The following is a 21052-nucleotide window of genomic DNA, read 5'->3' as shown; positions in this document are numbered from 1 at the left end:
CTCATCCGGCTCCTCCGCTCGCAAACTGCCGCTCGTCCATGTGCTCTTTGCCACATGCATATATACCATAAAGTTTACACATTATTGTAATTTAAATTGCCCTGTTTTGCTAAATAATGTGTTGTAATTTGTTCAATTATTAACAAATTACAGTATACTAATCCATAATAATCACCGTACCTTAAGATTTCTGGGTAGGCCTAGCCTACTATACATTCGGGATATATTCACTTTAAAGTGTGATTTCTTTATTTGTAGGGTGCAAAAGAAAACAATAGATCGCAAAACATGCTATGGTGCATCTGTCATACTGTTATTATTACAAACATAATGGTTAACAAAGCACCACAAAAATGCAATGGGAATAACAGGGTGAAACAGTAGAACAACCACAGTTACCATAACACATAAATGTCATGCAGTGTCCAAATTAAGTAAGGACTAAAACACAACAGGACACGCTGTTTTGGGAAACCAATCAACAATGAGGTGGTTACCAATCTGAGGTAGGGTATAAAGTGTTTCATTTCTTCTAAACCATAGCAATTCAGCAATGCTAACACTTCTACCAAATTACAGATTATAGATTATACTTTCATTGTTTCATGTTGTGTCAAAAAAAGCCTTTTTTTTTTTTTAAAATCCAGAACGCACCATCCTCAATATGGAAGACTTTCCTGAGGTGGAAAAACCATACATTAAGTTTCTGGATTCAATCCCCCCTCTTTTTTCTATGTGGGTATCGCTATCTCTCTCTTTCTCTCTCTCTCTCTCTCTCTCTCTCTCTCTCTCTCTCTCTCTCTCTCTCTCTCTCTCTCTCTATCTGACTCACTTTCTCTGTGGTTGTATCTCTAAATATAGCTTATATAAATATGTGGTTCTCTTTTATTTTATTTATTTATTTATATTTTTCTTGTGCTGTTTTAGCATGACAAATAATGTGCATTTGCACATTGGCAAAGAACACAAGAAAAAAAATAATAAAAAATAATGAATGGAATTAAATATAAGAAAGTGTCAATTATATAGTGTCAATTATATACATAAAAATAAGAAATAAGAACCATATCATATCTCTCTCTGTATTAGTTTGTCTTTCTTCTTCTTCTTCTTCTTCTTTCGGCTGCTCCCATTAGGGGTCGCCACAGCGGATCATCCGTCTCCACACCCCCCTGTCCTCTACATCTGCCTCTTTCACACCAACTACCTGCATGTTTTCCCTCACCGTATCCATAAACCTCCTCCTTGGTCTTTCTCTTTTCCTCCCTCCTGGTGGCTCCATCCTCAGCATTCTTCTACCAATGTACCCCATATTCCTCATCTGCACATGTCCAAACCATCTCAATCTCGCCTCCCTCACCTTTTTCCAAAACGTTCTACATGGTCTGTCCCTCTAATAAACTAATTTCTAATCTTGTCCATCCTTGTTACTCCCAACGAAAACCTCAACATCTTCAGCTCCGCTACCTCCAGCTCCACCACTTGTCTTCGCCTTTACCTGTCTTTTTCAAAAACTCAGTATACTTTTTTTCTACCATTCTCTCTTTATGTATATATTTTTGTAAATTAAGAGATCAAGTAAATCAAAACCATTCCATGAGCCAAAGAACTGCTGTTTGAAATGGTTATTTCTCTAGACATTGTGGTTCTTGGGGACAAACAATTGTGTTATATAACACAATGGGTTATCTAAGTATTATGATATTTTATGGTTATATTTTGATCCATTATGATTGGATGAATTGACTCTACTTTGCGAGTTAGTGGTCATAGAGGCGTGTCAGTATTTGCATGAGTTTTGAGTGATAAATTTGGGAATTATATGTGTATATAACAGAAAGGCAGCAAAGTAAAAAAAAGTAGGACAGGGAACTTTGAATATTACATCTGAGAGAATCCATAACCTGCACAGGATATAAATGAACATGTTTTTGTATGCTGTATGATGACACACAAACATTTTGGATTCAGCTGTAACTAAACATTGACTCTGGTGCGATTTAAAATTATTATTTTGCATGTTTTATTTTCTGCCAGAATGCATTTCTGTTATTTTAAATGAATATTAGGTATGAAAGTGACTGGGGTTGAGTTTTTAAAGCAATTTAGCAATGCAAATGCATCCATGCTGCGGAGTCTGTGCACAAAGACAATCAATCAATATTCTCATTATTTAATTATTTAAATTAAGTCAAATGATAATTCATTTTAATAATGTCACTGGAAATGAAAATACGAAGAAGAAGAAGAAAATTCTATTAAAGTTGTATCATGTTTCATGTCATGAGTGACAGTTCTGTTTGCCTGCTTATAGCCAATCACTTGTAAATAGCCCGCCCTTAAATAATATCCAGCCAATCACCTGCCGTGTAGCGAGCACTTGATACTGCATCACTTAGCAACCGTGATAAACACAGGAAGTGGCCGAGCAGGCGGAGAGGAGAGCTATTTAGCGTGACTTTTCTTTCATTTCTCATTATCTGACAAACGGTTGCGGGTGAGAATGATGAAACAAACCATACAGATATTTGCTCGTGTTAAACCGACAAAGAAGCCGACCGCGGTGAGTAGCGTGACCGGAAGAGGAAGAAAAACAAAGAAAGCTGAAGAAAATGAAAGCAATAAAGAGAAGTAAATAAAGTGATGGTTGCAGTGAGCAGTTTCATCAGTCTGATGACTCTTAAGTTTAAACGGTTTTTAAAATGGTCTCTAATTTAATTTACAGGTGTTTGTGTCTCTATTTATTTTTGTTGATCAGATGCATTGCACTATTCAGTAAATCCAAACACATGATACAAAGCATCAGTTCATTAGTCCCTGAATTGGAGAGATGACCAGAGCATAGTAAAAGTTCATATGTGATGCAACTGACTTATACACTGATCAGGCATAATAACGTTATGACTGGTGAAGTGAATAACACTGATAATCTCTTCATCATGGCACCTGTTATTGGGTGGGAAATTTTTTTTCAGCAAGTAAACATTTTGTCCTCAATGTTGCTGTGTTAGAAGCAGGAACAACGCACAAGCATAAGAATTTGAGTGAGTTTGGTCCAAGAAAGGAACAGTGGTGAACCGGCGACAGGGTCATGTGCGGCCTAGGCTTCTTGATGCATGTGGGGAGAGAAGGCTGGTGCTGTTGATGCTTGAAGGGTCAGGAGCGTTTTGGCAGCAAAAGGGGGACCAACACAATATTAATCAGGTGGTCATAATGTTATGTCTGATCGGTGGTCATAATATTATGCCTGGTGTGTAGAGAATAGTGTGTAGTATTCATGTTCTTATCAATGCACGTCGAATATGCATTTGTAGTGCCGTGCATAAATATTCACACCCCTTGAATCTTCCCATAAGTCCTGGGAACTGTTAAGGAGTTAGGAATACATGATTATCTTCTACTTTATCACTTTATGTACAAATTAAATAGTACATGTTGTTTTGTTTACTCAAAGAATTTAGAGTTAACTGCTTCTCTAATTAAATGTCTTTACTTGGACAACCTACTGTAGACAGAATCATGGTTTTACTGTAGTCGAACTTAATTCTTCACGAGATGACTAACCCTGGTCATGTACTGTTTTAGGCAGGTGTAAAGAAATGCTGTAAAGTAAGAATGCTTTCAATTATATATATTTTATTATTATTATTATTTTTATTCATTTACAAAATGCAAAGTGAGCAAACAGAAAAGAAAAAACTAAATGAAATCAATAATTTATGTGGCCAATCTTGTGCACACTTAGTACACTTGCACAAAGCCAGGGATTTTTGTAGGATAAGAGTCAGGTGTTTGATTGACCAATTACACCAAGCAGGTGCTAATGATAATCGAGTTCATATGTAGGTTGAAACCCAGTCATCAACTGAAACAGAAACAGCTGTGTAGGAGGCTTCAAACTGGGCGAGGAACAGCCAAACTCTGCTACTAAGGTGAGGTTGTAGAAGACAGTTTCATGTCACAGGTCATACACCGTGGCAAGACTAAGCACAGCCACAAAACACAAGGTCTATCCTAGTCAAAGCAGACTGCTGTTTTTAAGATGTGCTGTTCACATCTCTGTGGTTGGCCACATCATGCTTACTTTTCTTTGACATCAGATGATGCCCAGCAGTGCCATCAGCAAAGAACTGGTGGAAATCAATGGAAACCTTGTTTACACCCATGTACTGTCTGCAGAAGTGTGTCCAGAAGTGGTCTTTATGGAAGAAATGCGGCCATACTTCCGACAAGGAAACAAGGCTAAGCGACTCAACTATGCACGAAAAAATACAATAAGAATTGGGGTGCAGAAAATAGCAGCAGATACTTCAGAATGAAAAGTCAAAAAAAAATTGTTTTGCCGAGCGGCTGGAGAGCAGTGCTCCAGTATGTTAATGGGTTTTTTTAAATAAATGCTGTGAATTTAAAAGAAAAAAACACAGATAATAAAATATACATGCATGGTTTGTTGTTCCAGCATATACAGTACATTACAACTTTATTTTCACATTCGGTGCCACCAAGATGAGGATGAGTTCCTGTTAGACTCTCTTTCCTCTCAAGGTTTCTTTCTTATGCCATCTCAGGGAGTTTTTTTTGCCACTGTCGCCACCGACTCGATCATTAGGGCACTAAACTATAAGCACTAACATATTAATTCTTAATCCATAACCTGCTTATCTTTGTAAAGCTGCTTTAAGGTAATATCCCTTGTTATAAGCACTATACAAATAAAATTGCATTTCTTAAGGTATTAGCAAATAAGACAATGAATGCAACATGAGCAGGCTCTCTATTTGCTGTGTCAGATGGTAAGAAGCTTGAAACCCACCATATCTGTGCAGTTCATACGGAATCTATTATGTCCTGAGGTGTATTTGCAGGGAAAGCACAAAAATGTGCACAATGTCTTCAATGCAGTGGGCCACTGATGTGTAGCATGTGTAAAATTGTTCTGTTCTCTTGAATGACGAAGCTTTGCGTGTCCTGCTCTTGCCAGGTGTACTCTGTGGATAATGAGGAGCAGAGCGGAGGCAGTTTGGAGTTCGTCCTTCCGAGGGATCTTGCAGACGGCTTCGTCAATAACAAGAGGGAGAGCTACAGATTCAGGTGAAAGAACGGATCCCCTCACACTGCAGTAGGCTCATTGTAAACATCAAGGGTTTAGGGTCACTAGTGCACAGAAATGAGTTGCACGTTATGAAATGTTAGTATGAGCTAACACTGATATCCGAATGGCAAATTTAAATCTAATTTAAATTCTATTTGTCCCACTCAACCTCCAGGGAATTTTTTTAACAACTGATCCGTGATTTAATTGGAATAAAAACAATAAAAAGGGTAAAAATGTAAAGAATGGAGGAATAAACTAGAATTTACAGTGGCATTAATTATAATTGCAAATGAAATAAAGTAAAATATAATGTACAGTAATAGAAATAAATGGAGATTATGGAGTTATTATAAAATATAATATAGTGTAGCTAGACCACTGAGAGACACTTTTGTTCTCACCCAGTTGTGGACGTCACTAATAGACAAATAGAATGGTTTGTCCAGTGACATGATTTGAATTGAATTTCCAAATCCCTTTTGTTCATGGATGATTCAGGTAAAGGACCCTAGTTTATTCCCATATTAATCCTAGTCTCATCTGAGATCCTTTTTGGTGGAAGACGCAGTCAGATAATTTCTCATTATGAATTTGCTCTCATACGAAATTCGCCTCAAATCATATTAAAATGTTTAAAAAAGAAGTAACTGGTATAATTTGTTCAAAAACTCTTTCAATAGGTATACATCCTGAATGAAATACAGCTGCTTTCGAATTACAATTTATTTTATTTTAATTGTTTATGTATAGCACATATACACATATACATTTTATTCCTATACATTTGTCCCCATAAGTTTACACTTAATGAACAAGCCAGAGGCGATGATGGCATGGAGAAACTCCCTGAGACGATAATAGGGAGAAACCAGACTCAAAACGGAACCCTGCCTCAACTGGGTGACACTAAATATCCATTCATCATAGTTTAATTAATCATTGTTGAGGTTATCACTGTTTTAGTCCTAAGCCATTGTAGCAAAACTGTTCATATTAATTGCAGTTTAAATACATCTTTATAGTCTCTAAATGGTACAACAAATTTTTTGTCTGGCTGTCCATGTGGAGCCATTCTCAGCAGCAGTGAGTGGTTAATATCTGTTTAGAATTACATCCAAAACATCCAGAGGTGTCCAGACTCATTGCTGTTTATTGTTTCAACCTGTTTGGATTTGTTATTGGATTCATTACAGATAAGAAGTGATAGAACACAATAGTGCATGCTGTAATAAAACAAAAAAGATCAACAAATGTGACCTAATATAAAGCAGAGTTTTATCATGAGGTTGATAACTTTCTAATAAAAGTGTGTCCCAAGAAGTTTTATTCCTCTTTTATCAAAAGTGACCAACAGTTGTTAATAAATGAATAAATAAATGAATGCAACATTTTCTCACTTTTTAATTTTTTATCAATTTATTGTTACATTTGCCGATCCACTATGTCCACAAAACAATTTGTTCTTCTTATCACTTGCATTATGGCAGGTAGAAACAGTGATGGTTTCAAAGACTGATCAGTACAAAGCAACACTAGAGGATTGATTATTAAATGTCTTCTTATATCTGTTTCTATTAAACAATAATATATTTAAATGACCATATACATCTAATGCTGGGTTTTTCCTGCATATAGAACTATTATCAGAGCTGCTGAATTTGGAAAATTATGGTATGGCTAGTTTCAGTCCACTAATTGTAATGGACAAGCCAAATTTGAGTGTTTGTAACACTCCACTTGTCGGTTTGCTTAATAATTCATCAGCGGTAATTAAACTTATTCAACAACAATTCGTTATCATGAAACTATGGTGTACATTACTACACTTGGGCAGTCAATTAGTCTGTGTCGTTATGGTATGCAGTAACTTGTTTAACTATTTCTGTTGACTGAGAAAACAAAAAAAAAATCATATCGCATCGGAAACGTCAGATACTCAATAAGTACCAGCCAGTGCACTCTTAGTGCCGGTCCGAGGCCTGAAAGAATGGGGAGGGTTGCGTTAGGAAGGGCATCCAGCGTAAAACATGTGCCAAATCAAATAGGTGGATCACGAAGCAGAAATACATACCGGATCGGTCGAGGCCCTGGGTTACCAACGACCGCCACAGGTATTTTTAGCTAACAGGGTACCGGTGGAAATTGGGATACTGTTGGCCGAAAAAAAAGGAGAAGGAGAGGAGGAAGATGTCTACAGAGACAGCAGGGAAAAGAGAAGTGTAGAAGAGTGGAGGTTTGGGTTTTTACTTTAAATGTTGGTAAAAGCAGGAAGGATAAAGGATGAAGCAGGAAGTGGATAGGATTAGTAAGGAGGAAGTGAGAGCAGCTATTAAGAGGATGAAGAATGGAAAGTCGGTTGGACCAGATGACATACCGGTAGAAGCATGGAGATGTTTAGGAGAGATGGCAGTGGAGTTTTTAACCAGATTGTTTAACAGGATTTTGCATGGTGAGGGAAGGAGTGTGCTGGTACTGATCTTTAAGAACAAGGGAGATGTGCAGATCTGCAGTAACTACAGGGGACTTGAGTTTATCAGTCACAAAATTAAGTTATGGGAAAGAGTAGTGGAAGTCAGGCTGAGAGAAGAGGTGACCATCTGTGAGCAACATTATGGTTTCATGCCGAGAAAGAGCACCACAGACGCAATATTTGCTTTGAGGATGTTGATGGAAAAGTATAGAGAAGGTCAGAAGGAGTTGCATTGTGTGTTTGTGGATTTAGAGAAAGCTTAAAAACAGGGTGCTGAGAGAGGAGTTGTGGTATTGCAGGTAGTGGGATTAGAAGAGGCAGATGTAGAGGACAGGGGGGTATGGTGAATGATCTGATGTGGCGACCCCTAATGGGATCAGCCGAAAAAAAGAAAAAAGAAGAAAAAAGTATGATAGATAAATTAAGTACTGTAGATGTTCTCCTTTCTAGAGCATGCCATACATTCTATTTTTCTACAAGGACATTAACTCATATTTTCGTCTTTTCTTAAATCACACCCTGAATGAAAATTTATTAAGCTATTATTCAGTTTTTTTTTCTTTCATTATTTTTTCCCTTTGTAGGTTTCAGAAAGTTTTTGACCAAACAGCCAAGCAGGAGGAAATCTTTGATGCAATTGCAAAGCCTGTGACTGATACGTGAGTAAAACTTGTTCTTTAGTAGATATACAGATATTCAGATCTGATTTTGAATGTTTGCATCATTATCTTTAAAGCACCAAGTCACAATATAATCATATTGCCATCTCCACATACAGTATACAGCAATAGTTTGCGTTAAAAATAGCTCGAATTTAACCCTGTTAACCTCAGTCTATACTGGACTTTTCCCTTGCTTTGTGCAATATTATACCCATGCGCATACATTTCCTTTAAATAACCGAGCAATCAATGTGTACTGTTTTTCTAAAGACGATCATCTAGTATTTGGTGTACTCAAGTTTGTATTAGTCCATTTCTTGTTCTGTGCAGTGCCTGCATGAGAATGTGCACTTTTGTTTTGCTAAACCGATCAGATTTCTTGATTGCTCAGGCATTCATGGCCATTTAAGTTGATTCTGATTCTGAATTGCAGAATATAACTTTTACTATAAAAAGTAAACAAAAGTCACATATGGAGAATTTTGAATTATTGTGTTATATATCAGTTATAGTAGCAACAATAATATATTTGAAAGCCCGAATTAATGAAATCCTGTGTTTTATCTTGTAGCTTGGAGTAACATTAGAGCTGATGTAACCAGAAATTATGCCATAATTTGTTTTTTTATTTGACTGGACACTCCAAATTATACTATGTATAAATTTCTTGTTTTTAGAACTGTTGTATAAAAGTAATAGAGAAAGCCTAAAGTAAGAGAAAGCCTTTAGTTTCCCACATCTGACTGTCACATCCATTTGTGCTTGTTGAACATGCCATTATAGATTTGGTCCTCCTTTTGCTGCCGTAATAGTCTCCAGTCTTTTAAAAATTTGGAGTGTAGCTCCAAGGGAATGTGTGTTTATTCAGCTAGAGAAGCATTACTTGGGTCAGGCACTAATGTCAGGGTCCAATTGGCATAGTCCAACTGGCTTCCCAAAAGTGTTCGGTGGGCTTGAGGTCAGGGCTTGAGTTCTTCCCTTCCATCCTTGGCAAACCATTAAACTTGCATTCTGCTTTCATGCTGGACCAGGACTGGGTTTTTGGTTCCAGTAAGGGAAATTCTACAGCATTAGGAAGACTTTCTACACAATTGTGTTCTTCCAACAGTTTATGAAATGGATGTGATGGTCAACAAATATTTTGCCATATATCTTAAAAGGTCCTTGCTGTGTAATAATGAGTTCTGGTTATAAATGATCCTGTTTGCTTTAGAAGCTTAAAATCTAGACTGTTCATTTAATTCATTTATATTTGTATGATCTAACTGCAGAGCCCTGCTTTTGGGTAAATGTATACCATTTCATGGTTTCTTCAAAGTAATTCTTCATTTCAATTCAACTAAATGGAATTTATCCACCTTAAAACAGATCTATTTTTCATCAAGTGTTGGCTAGGTGTTATTCAAACTTCAAACACTAGATCATTAGATCACATTTTTATTTATTTATATAAAAAAAATGATGGTCTGCAATCTTGTAAATGGCTTTGGCTTGGGCTTGGACCACACAAGCTTTATGACTCACACTGTGGACTGGACAGTAATGATGGAAAGCTGTGATTCTTGGTCTGGCTCCGTTCTTTCATCCATTACATGAAACATTCACACCACAAACAATGCCATGCATTTGTGTGGCACTTCTATCTTTTCATCAAATTGACAGACGTGGAATTTGTACACCCATTGAAGTGTGTGACGATGGAAAATACCATTTGATGATGACGCCGATGATGATGAGTGACCTATTATGTAGGCCTATGTTTTTTTAATCAGTGCTTTGGAGAATTAAGGTGAACAGTTTCTTCTATATTTACTAGCAGTGACTAGGACAAAATGCCTAAAGAAATCTTTCATGTATAATGTACACTATATGGACAAAATTATTGGGACACCAAAATTATTATTGTTCCCAGCCATATGTGGTTCTTTCCCAAACTGTTATTGCAAAGCAGAAGGCACACAATTGTGTAGGGGGTCTATGCAGTAGCATGAACTTCTCCCTTCACTTGGACTAAAAGATCCAAACCTGTTCCAGCATGACAACATCTTTACAAACACACTCTAAAATCTAGTGAAACATCTTCCCAAAAGAGTGGAGTGAATTGGGACTAAATGTGGAATGGGATGCTTAAATAGCACATACCATACTTATTTCCAGGTGTCCGCAAACCTTTGCCAATATAGTAGTAAAGTACATGTTCACCTTAATTAAAGCACAGGGAAACTAAATTCAATGCATGATAATATAATACTATGTGAGACCTCTCAGATTGGACTATGTTGTGTATATTTTAGGGGTGTAATGGTACACAAAATTCAGGTATTGGAATCTACCTCGGCTTTTAAGTTTTTTAAGCGGTTAAATTTTGGTACGTTTAGGGAGAAGAAATCAATTTCAAAATAAAAAAATTGTTGTTTTTTATTTTCACAGTTTTTTATTATTATTAACATCCACAGTTTATATTTTTAAAACAATTTCAAATAAAGTACCTCATTGGTTAAATAATATATCAAATAATCTTTTAGAATATTTTATCAAAATAAAATAGAATTAATCCAAATGAATGCAATTCACTTTATTATATTGATTAAATTAAGTTATCGTTTAAAGTGGCAGAAATAAAAAAAAGTATAAAAAAATAGAATAAAAGTTTACAATTTGTTAGACCGCATTTTGGTAATATAGATGTGTATATAAGTGTAGGTGTGGGTTTTTATTTCATATTTAATTTCCTAAAGATATGATTTACTTATCTTATTTTAGCATACTTTAGCAAATGTCTTCATTCCTGCCTCCTTTTAAGAGAAATTCTTGATAAATACGTGAAATAATCCATAGCGTTAGCGACACAGTGACACTGCGCTAATTCTAGTTTCCTTTTTATACCCCTGGCATAGTTGTGTATGGTTTCAAGTTTAATAAAAATATTATTAATAATAATAATAATAATAATAAATGTGCTTAAAGTGCAAGGCGGAGACTAAACAAACGTGTCCGCCACTTAACACGTTCCAGAGGGAGCTCAGATTTTAACTATGTTCTGCACATAAAAAGATGCCTCCACCTTTCATCTCAAATTCTTGTCACTTCAACTTCTTGCTATTTCTGCTATGCACTGTCAATTGTTCCTTATCACAAGGTATAGTCTGGTTTACATGTGAGGTGCAGCCTCTATGGATCAAACTTGTTTGTCCAGCACATCTCACAGATACTCAGACAGATTGAGATCTGAATTTGGAGTGAACAGTTTTGAACTCTTTGCCATGTTCCTCAACCTTTTTTTAAACAGTTTTTGTGGCAGGGCGCATTATGCTTCTGAAAGAGTCCACTGTCATTTGGGAATACTCTTGCCAAAATGGGGTGTACTTGGTCTGCAGCAGTGTTTAGGTAGGTGGTACCTTTACCAAGTGAACAAAACCTACCAGATGCAATTTCTTGGACTACTTTTGGTCGGCACATACCACTGCAAACCAGGAGCACCCCACAAGAGCTGCAGTTTTGGAGATGCTCTGACCCAGTTGCCTAACCATGACACAGTATGACCCTGAAAAAATGTGCTTAGATTTTGCTTGCAGGTGCCCATATATTTTTTCTGATTCCAACACACCAATTTCAAGATCTGACTGTTTACTAGTTGCCTAAGATATCACTGAACAAGTGCCACTGTAACAGATTTAATGTTATTCACTTTACCTGTCAGTGGGTTCAATGTTATGGCTGATTAATGTATATATTTTGCTAAAACATTTTCTTTTAGTACAGATTTTCTGTTGATGTTCCTGTATTCCTGTCCTGCTTCAGAATACATCTTTCAATTTCGTTTAATTTGTTATTTATTGATAAATTGAAAGTTCTCTTTTTTCCCCTCCTCAAAAAACAACATTAAGGGTGCAACCAAAAGCGTGATGGAAAAAACATGACATGAAGAACAAATTCTGTTTCTTTTGCTATTATAAAAGTAGTTCTCCATCGGATTACTCATAATCTCAGTTTGGAGCATTCTTAAAGCTCCACCCTTCATGTGGTTTGAAAGGGCTTTAATTAACATGACGACATAGAATTAGGACGAAGCAGCAGGACTTTCGATCTCTCCAAATAGTCTTTTATTATGGACTTAGGCAATTATAAATCACCATTAAGAAGGGAGGGACATGCTTTATGAGGTATGTCTCAGGACAGAGCCTTTTTTTGAATGAATTTATAAAAAATTAGTATATTTAAATCTGAAAATAGCCTGTGACCTTTTTGGTGTGTCGGCTTACCAAAATGCAATTACATGTGCTTGTTTGTCAGCGAGCACCAAAAAAGGCACCTATACTTAAACTTTCCTTAACAAGAATATCGGAAAATATGTTAAATCGTTTTTCATTCTTGAGCCTATTTTACAGCTAGACATGGCCAGAATGAGAGATTTAAAATGTACAATTATTATGATCTGCAAATCGGCAAAAAATGTATAGCATTATGCTGAACATTATAACACAGGAGTTAATGTGAGAGTAGGTACTGCAATTTTGTATTTTAAAATGTTAAAGTATTTCAAAATAAGTACGTAAGTTCTGTAGATTTTGTTCTCATTTGGTGAAGAGGAACTGTAAGAGTCTTACAGGATGTTGAGTCCAATTGGGCTGTGCTTTAGGTTTAAAGGGAGTGTGGTACAGGGAAGGTTTTGATGAATGATTGTAGATTAAAAGGCTCTGGTATATGTTTTTCTTTTGTACTCACGCCTCAATGTTTTAATTCTAAAGTAGGCAGCTAGAAGGAATGATATGAAGGAATGATGTGTGTTCTACAAGAGATAGAGCCTCACCCTGGTCTAAGTAAATTGAGGGCAGTGCCCATCTTTTTATATTTTCTGCTACCAATTTCAGCTCCCACTTCTATGATCATTGCCTTTTGCTTCTGTTTTACTTGCTCCCTTGTAGTCTGTAAGCACTTAGGACAAGACAAACCCAGAGAAATACCGATTAAATTGAATTAATTATTTCAAAAACTTTTTCATTTTGTCGTACTGATTTGTTCATTTGCTCATTTAAAGTCTCCCGAATTATTTTTTTTATCGATATACTGTAAATGTACAAATACATTTGCAGATTTGAGGTACATTACATAGACAAAAGTGTTGGGGACACCTGACCTTTCCACCCATATGTGGATCTACCTTGAAAAATTTGAAGGCACACTTGTATAAGATGCCATTGGATGAAGTATCATTGCATTTTCCTTTCACTTGGACTAGGATACCCAAACCTGTTCCAACATGACAATGCACCACAAATCAAGCTCTATGAGGATATGATTTAAATGCTTTTGGAGTGGAAGATCTTGAGTGACCTGCTGTAGAGCTCTGACCTCAACCTTACTGAACACCTTTAGGATAAATTGGAGCACCAACTGCACCCCAGGCCTCCTCACCCTATATCATTAACAAAAATTGACATTACTAACGCCCTCATAGCTGCATGAGTGAAAGTTCCACAACCGCAATCCAAAATCTAGTGGAATATTTTCCCACAAGAGTGGAGGTTTCTATAACAGCTTATAGGGACTAAATATGGAATGGAATTTTCAATGGTCAGGTGTACACAAACGTTTGTCCTTATATTACATGCAATATATTTTATAAAATAAAGCACATGGTTTTTATAAACTCTAAAATCTTCATGGAATTCATCATGTCTGTCAGATTACCCCACTGGATCATTTTTTATGGCCCAGACTAGCTGGATTTGATGGTTTGTGGATGAGTAATATGATGACCATTTGCTCCATAAAGATAAATAGCTTCCATTAAGCTTCCAAACGGCTGTTTATGCGTGTTTATGAGGAATACTTGCAACACATGCGACATTCCTGCGTTAAGTTTTTCCACTTCTGTCAATTTGTTCCAATCTGGCTGACATTAAACCAAAGATGATGGTTCTGTGATTCAGCCTCACCTAAATGGTGCCAGCTTCCAACTTGCCAAACCACGTTATGACCTTTAATGGGATTTGGTAAAAAAGAAAAAATAACGGGTTTTAAAACAACAAACCAAAACATATAATTCTTTTGCCGTGTTTAGTTCCACAATGAAGCATCACAGGACCACAGTAGCAGTTCCTAGAATGATTATATAAAGCAGAGGTGTCAAACTAGTTTTAGTTAACAAGTCTCATTGCATGTAGTCAGTGTCAGGTAGGTTGGACCAAAATCAGATGAATAGAGAAAAAACACATCAAAATTGACATCTAAAATCATTGTTCTTGAAGTGAAGCTTCTTAAATCTATGCAAAATGGCCATAATACTGAAATGGGGTAATATACAGCAGTATAATGTTTGAAATGAGTTCATTAGAGGGACAGTGCATGTGGGACGTTTTGGAGACAAGGTGATAGAGGCGAGATTGAGATGGTTTGGACATGTGCAGATGAGGGATATGGGGTATATCGGTAGGAGAATGCTGTGGATGGAGCCATCAGGAAGGAGGAAAACAGTAAGGCCAAGGAGGAGTTTTATGGATGTGGTGAGGGAAGACATGCAGGTAGTTGGCGTGAAAGAGGCAGATGTAGAGGACAGGAGGGTTTGGAGACGGATGATCTGCTGTGACGACTCCTAATGGGAGAAGCCGAAAGCAGAAGAAGAAGAAGATAATGGTATAAATCAACATAATTTGCCAAATCAATTGTCAAAAGCCAAGATTGCATAAGTATTCACCTCCATTGCTATGGAACCCTCTAAATTAGATCATGACCTGGGTCAATTTTCAGCTTATCTATTTAGCATGTTTTCTCAGCTGTCAAATGTTAATTGCTCTGTCCGCTGAGGGAATAGAACAGTCATAAGATCTTTCTTAAATTCAATTCCAGGCCATATTACTAATTTCATTTTAAATACAGATTATTTATTCATTTGGTTCTCATTTGGTATTCACTAGATTACAACTTTCAACCAGAGGTTAATTTCCATGAACAATTATATACACAAATTAATTAGTTTCATAGTGTGATAGAAGTGCCGTTTTAAAGCAATGCAACTTTGTGACAGTTAGTTATATGATGTTAAAAAAAGTATGTTATATTTTCCCCTTTCTGGTAATACCATATTTATTTCTAAATTTTGCCTATATTGGTTTCATGTCATTCATAGTCAAGAAGTTGTGATGTGATTTTAGTAATAGAGGATCCGGGATAAAAGCCAGTAGTCTTGGATCACTCGTTGCATAGTTTCTCTAAAAGCTCTGTGAAACATCATGATGTGATCCAAAACCAAATTCTCTCACCCACGAGGTAACCATTACACCTACACAGATACTAATCAAGATAATCACAAGGTGTTTTTTTCTCACATTGTTTAAGAGAACCCATAGTATGTTAGAGGGGTAATTCATGCTCTGGAGGAAAGAAGTGTGACTACTTGTAATTTCTTTGATTCTCCTGTGATGTGCCATCAAATGCAGTTCAGATTCCCAGAACGGCCGTTGCTGCGCCAATGCAGAAACTGCTCTGTGCAATCCCCTGATCATTTTTGACATGATGGCTTCTGCTTATGGTCATACTTTCTTCTGTCTCTGGGAGCTCAGGCTCTTTTCCTTTCCTCGGGTCATTTGCAACGTCAGGTTCCATTCACTCAAGGTTTACAAACACTGCTTGATGTTATAAACAATTTTCGAGGTTCATGTCAGCTAGCCATGGAAAACACTGCATTTTTTGGCTGATTGAGAACTGATTGTCTTTTATTTTTCATTTATAAAAGTGTTGGCTGTCTTAGTGTGCTGGCAGGGTACAATGGTACAATTTTCGCCTATGGACAGACTGGCAGTGGAAAGACGTTCACCATCACGGGGGGCGCTGAGCGCTACAGTGACAGAGGAATCATCCCCAGAACTCTGTCCTACCTGTACCAGCATTTCAGCCGGGTTAGTGACTACATCTACACTTTATATCTTGAATGTGAATGAATGAATGTGAAAATATGTGTAAATATTCTCTAACTTGATGTTTTCATGAATGCTGAACAGCTTTTTCATACTTTCTGTAAAAATTTTAAAATTCCCCTTCTGCCTGCCATCTCTCTCCTATGTCTGCCAGATACTTGGCATATCACTGCCCATTTTTCTTGACATGTCTTTTAAAACTTCGCCAGATGTCATACAAATGTCCTGCTTTTTTCAAACTAGGGCTGGGGACTGAAAGAGACATGAACAAAATGTCTTTTAAGACCAATTTACTGTTTATTTTTGCCATATGATTTGGATTTTTCCTTTTCATTTTTGTCATCTAGAAACCACTGGGCTGTATACATTTGTGGTAGCAATGTTTTCGCTAGTGATCAGCATCTCTCTCTTTTTTTAGATGTTTAAATGTTATTACATTTCAGAGTTGTTACAGGTAATACAAACATTAAACCTTACTGAAAAGGATTGATGCTTCTTTTTTAGGACAGCAACATGGTGTATACTACGCACATATCTTATCTGGAGATCTACAATGAGATGGGATATGACCTTTTGGATCCACGACATGAAGCATCAAATCTGGAGGACTTACCGTTAGTATCTCCCTGTGTTTCACTAGCTGTCGTGTTCAGTCTTTTCCCTGCAGTGACTGTGGCTACAGGTTTTCATTCTAACCAACTGGATCTATACCTGATTCTTGATTGAAGACCAATATTACAGGTACAGGTAAATTCTGTTTGGTTGGAAAAATCCTGCATTTGTACTTGCCAATGAGCTGGATCTAGAGAAAACATACGACAGGGTGCCAAGAGAGGAGTTGTGGAATTGTATGAGGAATTCACAGTGGAAGAGAAGTATGTGAGGGTGGTGCAGGACATGTATGAGGACAGTGTGACAGCAGTAAAATGTGCAGGAGGAACAACAGACTTGTTTAAGGTGGAGGTTGGATTGCATCAAGGATCGACTTTGAGCCCTTTCCTGTTTGCAGTGGTGATGGACAGGTTGACGGACGAGGTCAGACAGGAGTCTTCATGGACTATGATGTTTGCGGTTGCAGGGACAAGAGGTGGTGAAGGTGGAGCAGTTCAGGTACCTGGGGTCAACAGGGCAAAGTAATGGAGAGTGTGTTAGAAAAGTGAGGAAAAGTGTGCAGGCATGGTGGAGTGGGTGGAGAAGAGTAGCAGGAGTGATTTGTGATAGAAGGGTATCTGCAAGAGTGAAATAAAAAGTTTATAGGACTGTGGTGAGACCTGCTACTGTATGTTGTATGGTTTAGAGACTGTTGCTTTGAGTAAAAGACAGGAGGTAGAGATGGAGGTGGCAGAGTTGAAGATGCTGAAATTTTTTTGGAAGTGACGACGATGGACAGGATTAGAATGTTTGTTTGACGGACATTTTGGAGACAAGGTGAGAGAGATGGTTTGGACATGTGCAGAGGAGAGACATGGAGTATATTTGTATATATGGATGTGGGGAAGGAAGACATGCAGGTAATTTGTTGAAAAGATGTAGAGAACAGAGTGGTATGGAGATGGATGATCCTCTGTGGCGACCCCTAACATCACATCATGGAGGCAACCGCTCTCAGCTTCACTTCAGGCGGTTCTTAGCCTTCCTATCATGCATTACAATCATATAATGCACACCTAGCTACTAGGATTATTCCTTACTTAAATGTGGCACTCTCAAATCTGATAGGTCAGAAGGTGTTAATTCATTTTCTAGAACAGCAACTCTGACAAATCACTGGTTTTATATTAATTTAACTTTTAAACTGTAAAACACAATCAGTTCTTTACTAAAAACTCACATATTTAAGAAAATGTTGCTATTTAAGTGAAAAAGAATGTGGTTGAGATAGTGAACATTTCTTCATAGAGCTTTCTGCAACATAACAAGCTGCATTTTGTTTTATTAGCTTGAAGTGTGTATTGTTGCAATATACAGTATGCAAATAATCTGTTTCGTGACACTAAATATTACTATAAACTGATACGAAATAGTATTACACAATACTTCACTAATGTAATCATTGGGAAATTGCTGCAGCGGCATCAAATACTGTAGAATGTAGTGCTATGGAAAATGCTTCACATTAGAAAAGTAAAAGCTTCACATCTTTCCCCTTCATACTAACCTATCACTTATTATTTCCCTATGACAGCACGTCCTGTTGTGTTCCTTAAATTCGATCCCAAAAGAAAAGATTTTTGCACAGTAATCCCCGTTTATCGCGGTGGTTACGTTCCAAAACCGCCTGCGTTAAACGAAAAACCTCGAAACGGACGCCACCCCAAAAATGCTATTTTATGTATACAGTATTGTACTGTATTAATATTTTACTTCATTTTATAATTAATAGTTATATTTTTATTGATAAATTCCATTATTTCAACATAAAACTCCATACAAACTATTTCCTATAAGTCTTTTGGTCTATCGTGCTATCCGTGAGAGATCGGGAAAATCAGCTAAACTAATTAGTTATGTGGCAAATGCAATTCCACGATAAACCGGGGGCACAAGATTCGAACCGCAGTAAAGTGGGGGATTACTGTATTTGTATTCACCTTTGGGTTTTACAACAGTAGGAACAGTAGTTGCTTACTTCAGCATATGTAGTATTTAATTGAAGTTCCTTAAACAGGATCGTAGAATAACATTGCACTTCACAGACTGGAAAAGAAGAAACGTGTCAAATGTAGGTCAGTAAATTCCATATACAGTGGTACCTCGAAATACGAGTTTAATTCGTTCCGTAACCTTGCTCGTATGTCAAATTGCTCGTATTTCAAAGCAAATTTCCCCATTGAAATTAATTAAAATGCCATTAATCCGTTCCAGCCCCCAAAATGCCACCCCAGTTGTTTTTGTTACGTGTTTTTGAATAAGAAAATTTTATTTATAAATGACAAATATGGCAGAGGCGATAAGAGGAGGCGGAGGGAAAACTCGTTTTTTACTATCACTCCTGCACACTATGTATCCCTAAAGTTTAAAATTTTTACTTTTTCTTCTTTGCTTGTCTTAATTTTCGTCACAATCTTCGCTTTCTGGCTTCGATTCGCCATCTAGCAGCGGCGTCTTAAACTCATATCTCAAGTTTTTGCTCGTGTATCAAAGCAAAAAATCGACCAAATGACTGCTCGTATCTCAAAAAACTCGTATGTTAGGGCACTGGTATGTCGAGGTACCACTGTAGTTGTTCCTGAAGGCTGCAATACACATATCATGAGCTGCTTTTCAATATATATGCAGTTTCCTTTCCTTTCATTTCCTTTTCATTTATCTTTTTTTGATTTATTAGTTGATAAGCACAGACCTGTTTTTAGTTGAATCTTGGATCCATTTGTGCTATCGTTGGCTCATTATTATTATTATTATTTTCATTTAAACTCTTGTTAGTCTTGACGATCTTCTCTTGTTGGGATTCAGCTCAAGGCCTTGCTTCCTGCTAATTACACGCTGCTGAAAATAGACAATGCCCACCCCTGACCACACAAGCTAAACTTTGAAGGAGCTATTTGAAATTCACTGTAACAAGTAGACTGTTTTCTCATTTTTTTTCTTTCTTCCCTCCTTGTCTTTATTCATACTGTTGTTGAGCCATCAAGAGCTGTGGGTGTCAGTTTAGACTACAGTTTAGATGGACCCACAGACAGAAACTCTTTACAGAAATTGAGGCGTGGTGGCAGATTTAATCACACCTTTAAGACCTTTTATGTCATACGTCATACTACATAATTCTGATCAATGTGCAAACATACATGCATGTGCCATTTTTCAACAAGAAATTAGATGCTACTGAAGCCAAGCCTACTGAGGTTCAAAACCATTTTTTACCATAGTACAAACTATACACGATAGTACAAACTCTCACTTATCACTGAGCTACTGTGCAGGAATTTATTTGTCTGTGTTGCCAGATAAAAGTTATTTCACATCACAATCACATTGTATATACCTTCCACTCTATACATATAATATACTGTATTGACAAAAGTTTTGGGACACCTGATATTTTAGGCATATACTGTATGAATCTTTCCCAAACTAACAAATCTTAGAGGCATACAATTGTATTGAATGTATTTGGATGTGGTAGCTTTACATTTTCCCCTCACTTGAACTTGGAGACTCAAACCTGTTACAGCATGACAATGCCCCAGTGTACAAAGCCAGCTCCATGGATATATTATTTACATGGGTTGAAGTGGAGGATTTTGAGTGACCTGTTATAGAGCTCTGACTCAACCCTACTGAACACCTTTAGGATGAATTGTTATGCTGAGTCCACCCCAGGCCTCTTTACCCTACATCAACTATAATTCCACAGCCTCACTCCAAAATCTTGTAGAACATCTTCCCAGAAGAGTGGAGATTAGTTGAATGTGGAATGGGATGTTTACAAAGCACATATGAATGTTGTGCTCAGGTTTCCACAAAATTCTGTCTATTTGGTGTATGGGTGACCCCATGATTTGGTTTACATATGTACAGCACAGCACTATAAGTACACTTCATCTTACTATCATTATTACAGATATTTAAATATTTTGTGTCAGTGTGAAAATTCATTTCAACTCTCATCCTCGAGACATTTTTTATGCACCATATATTATAGTGTATTAGGAAGAAGATTCACCCCAATAAAATATTCTGAATATTTACATGTTCAAAATGAAAATATGCCTTAAGGTGTACCAAATTTCCTTGAGGTCATGAGATGAAAACAATATCAATGAGATTAAAATCATTAAATCATATTTAAATAAAAAATATTATTAATTTTTTAACATTTAAGGGTTCTCAAATGCTAGATCAACTCCAACCCTGGAGCTCCAATTCCATTGACTACTGTATGAAGTTTATGTTACAGTTTATACAC

General features: G+C 36.8%; 1 protein-coding gene across 3 annotated transcripts in view; it reads left to right on the top strand.

The window, feature by feature from the left end:
• The first annotated feature begins 2422 nt into the window (after positions 1 to 2422).
• The window catches only part of kif6 (kinesin family member 6), a 99966-nt gene continuing 81336 nt past the window's right edge, over positions 2423 to 21052 (top strand). For all 3 annotated transcript variants that reach the window (XR_006926732.1, XR_006926733.1, XM_046856304.1), the window contains exons 1-5: positions 2423 to 2563; positions 4982 to 5091; positions 8150 to 8224; positions 15978 to 16125; positions 16648 to 16757. Coding sequence is in view for 1 of the 3 variants with exons in the window: in XM_046856304.1 (XP_046712260.1) it covers positions 2504 to 2563; positions 4982 to 5091; positions 8150 to 8224; positions 15978 to 16125; positions 16648 to 16757 (503 nt within the window). In the remaining 2 variants the exon portion in view is untranslated. The remainder of the gene's footprint in view (positions 2564 to 4981; positions 5092 to 8149; positions 8225 to 15977; positions 16126 to 16647; positions 16758 to 21052) is intronic.

The sequence above is a fragment of the Silurus meridionalis genome, chromosome 8 (genome assembly GCF_014805685.1).
Source record: "Silurus meridionalis isolate SWU-2019-XX chromosome 8, ASM1480568v1, whole genome shotgun sequence".
Taxonomy (NCBI): Eukaryota; Metazoa; Chordata; class Actinopteri; order Siluriformes; family Siluridae; genus Silurus; species Silurus meridionalis.
The sequence above is the reverse complement of the archived record's forward strand: the minus strand, read 5'-3'. Positions and strand labels throughout refer to the sequence as shown.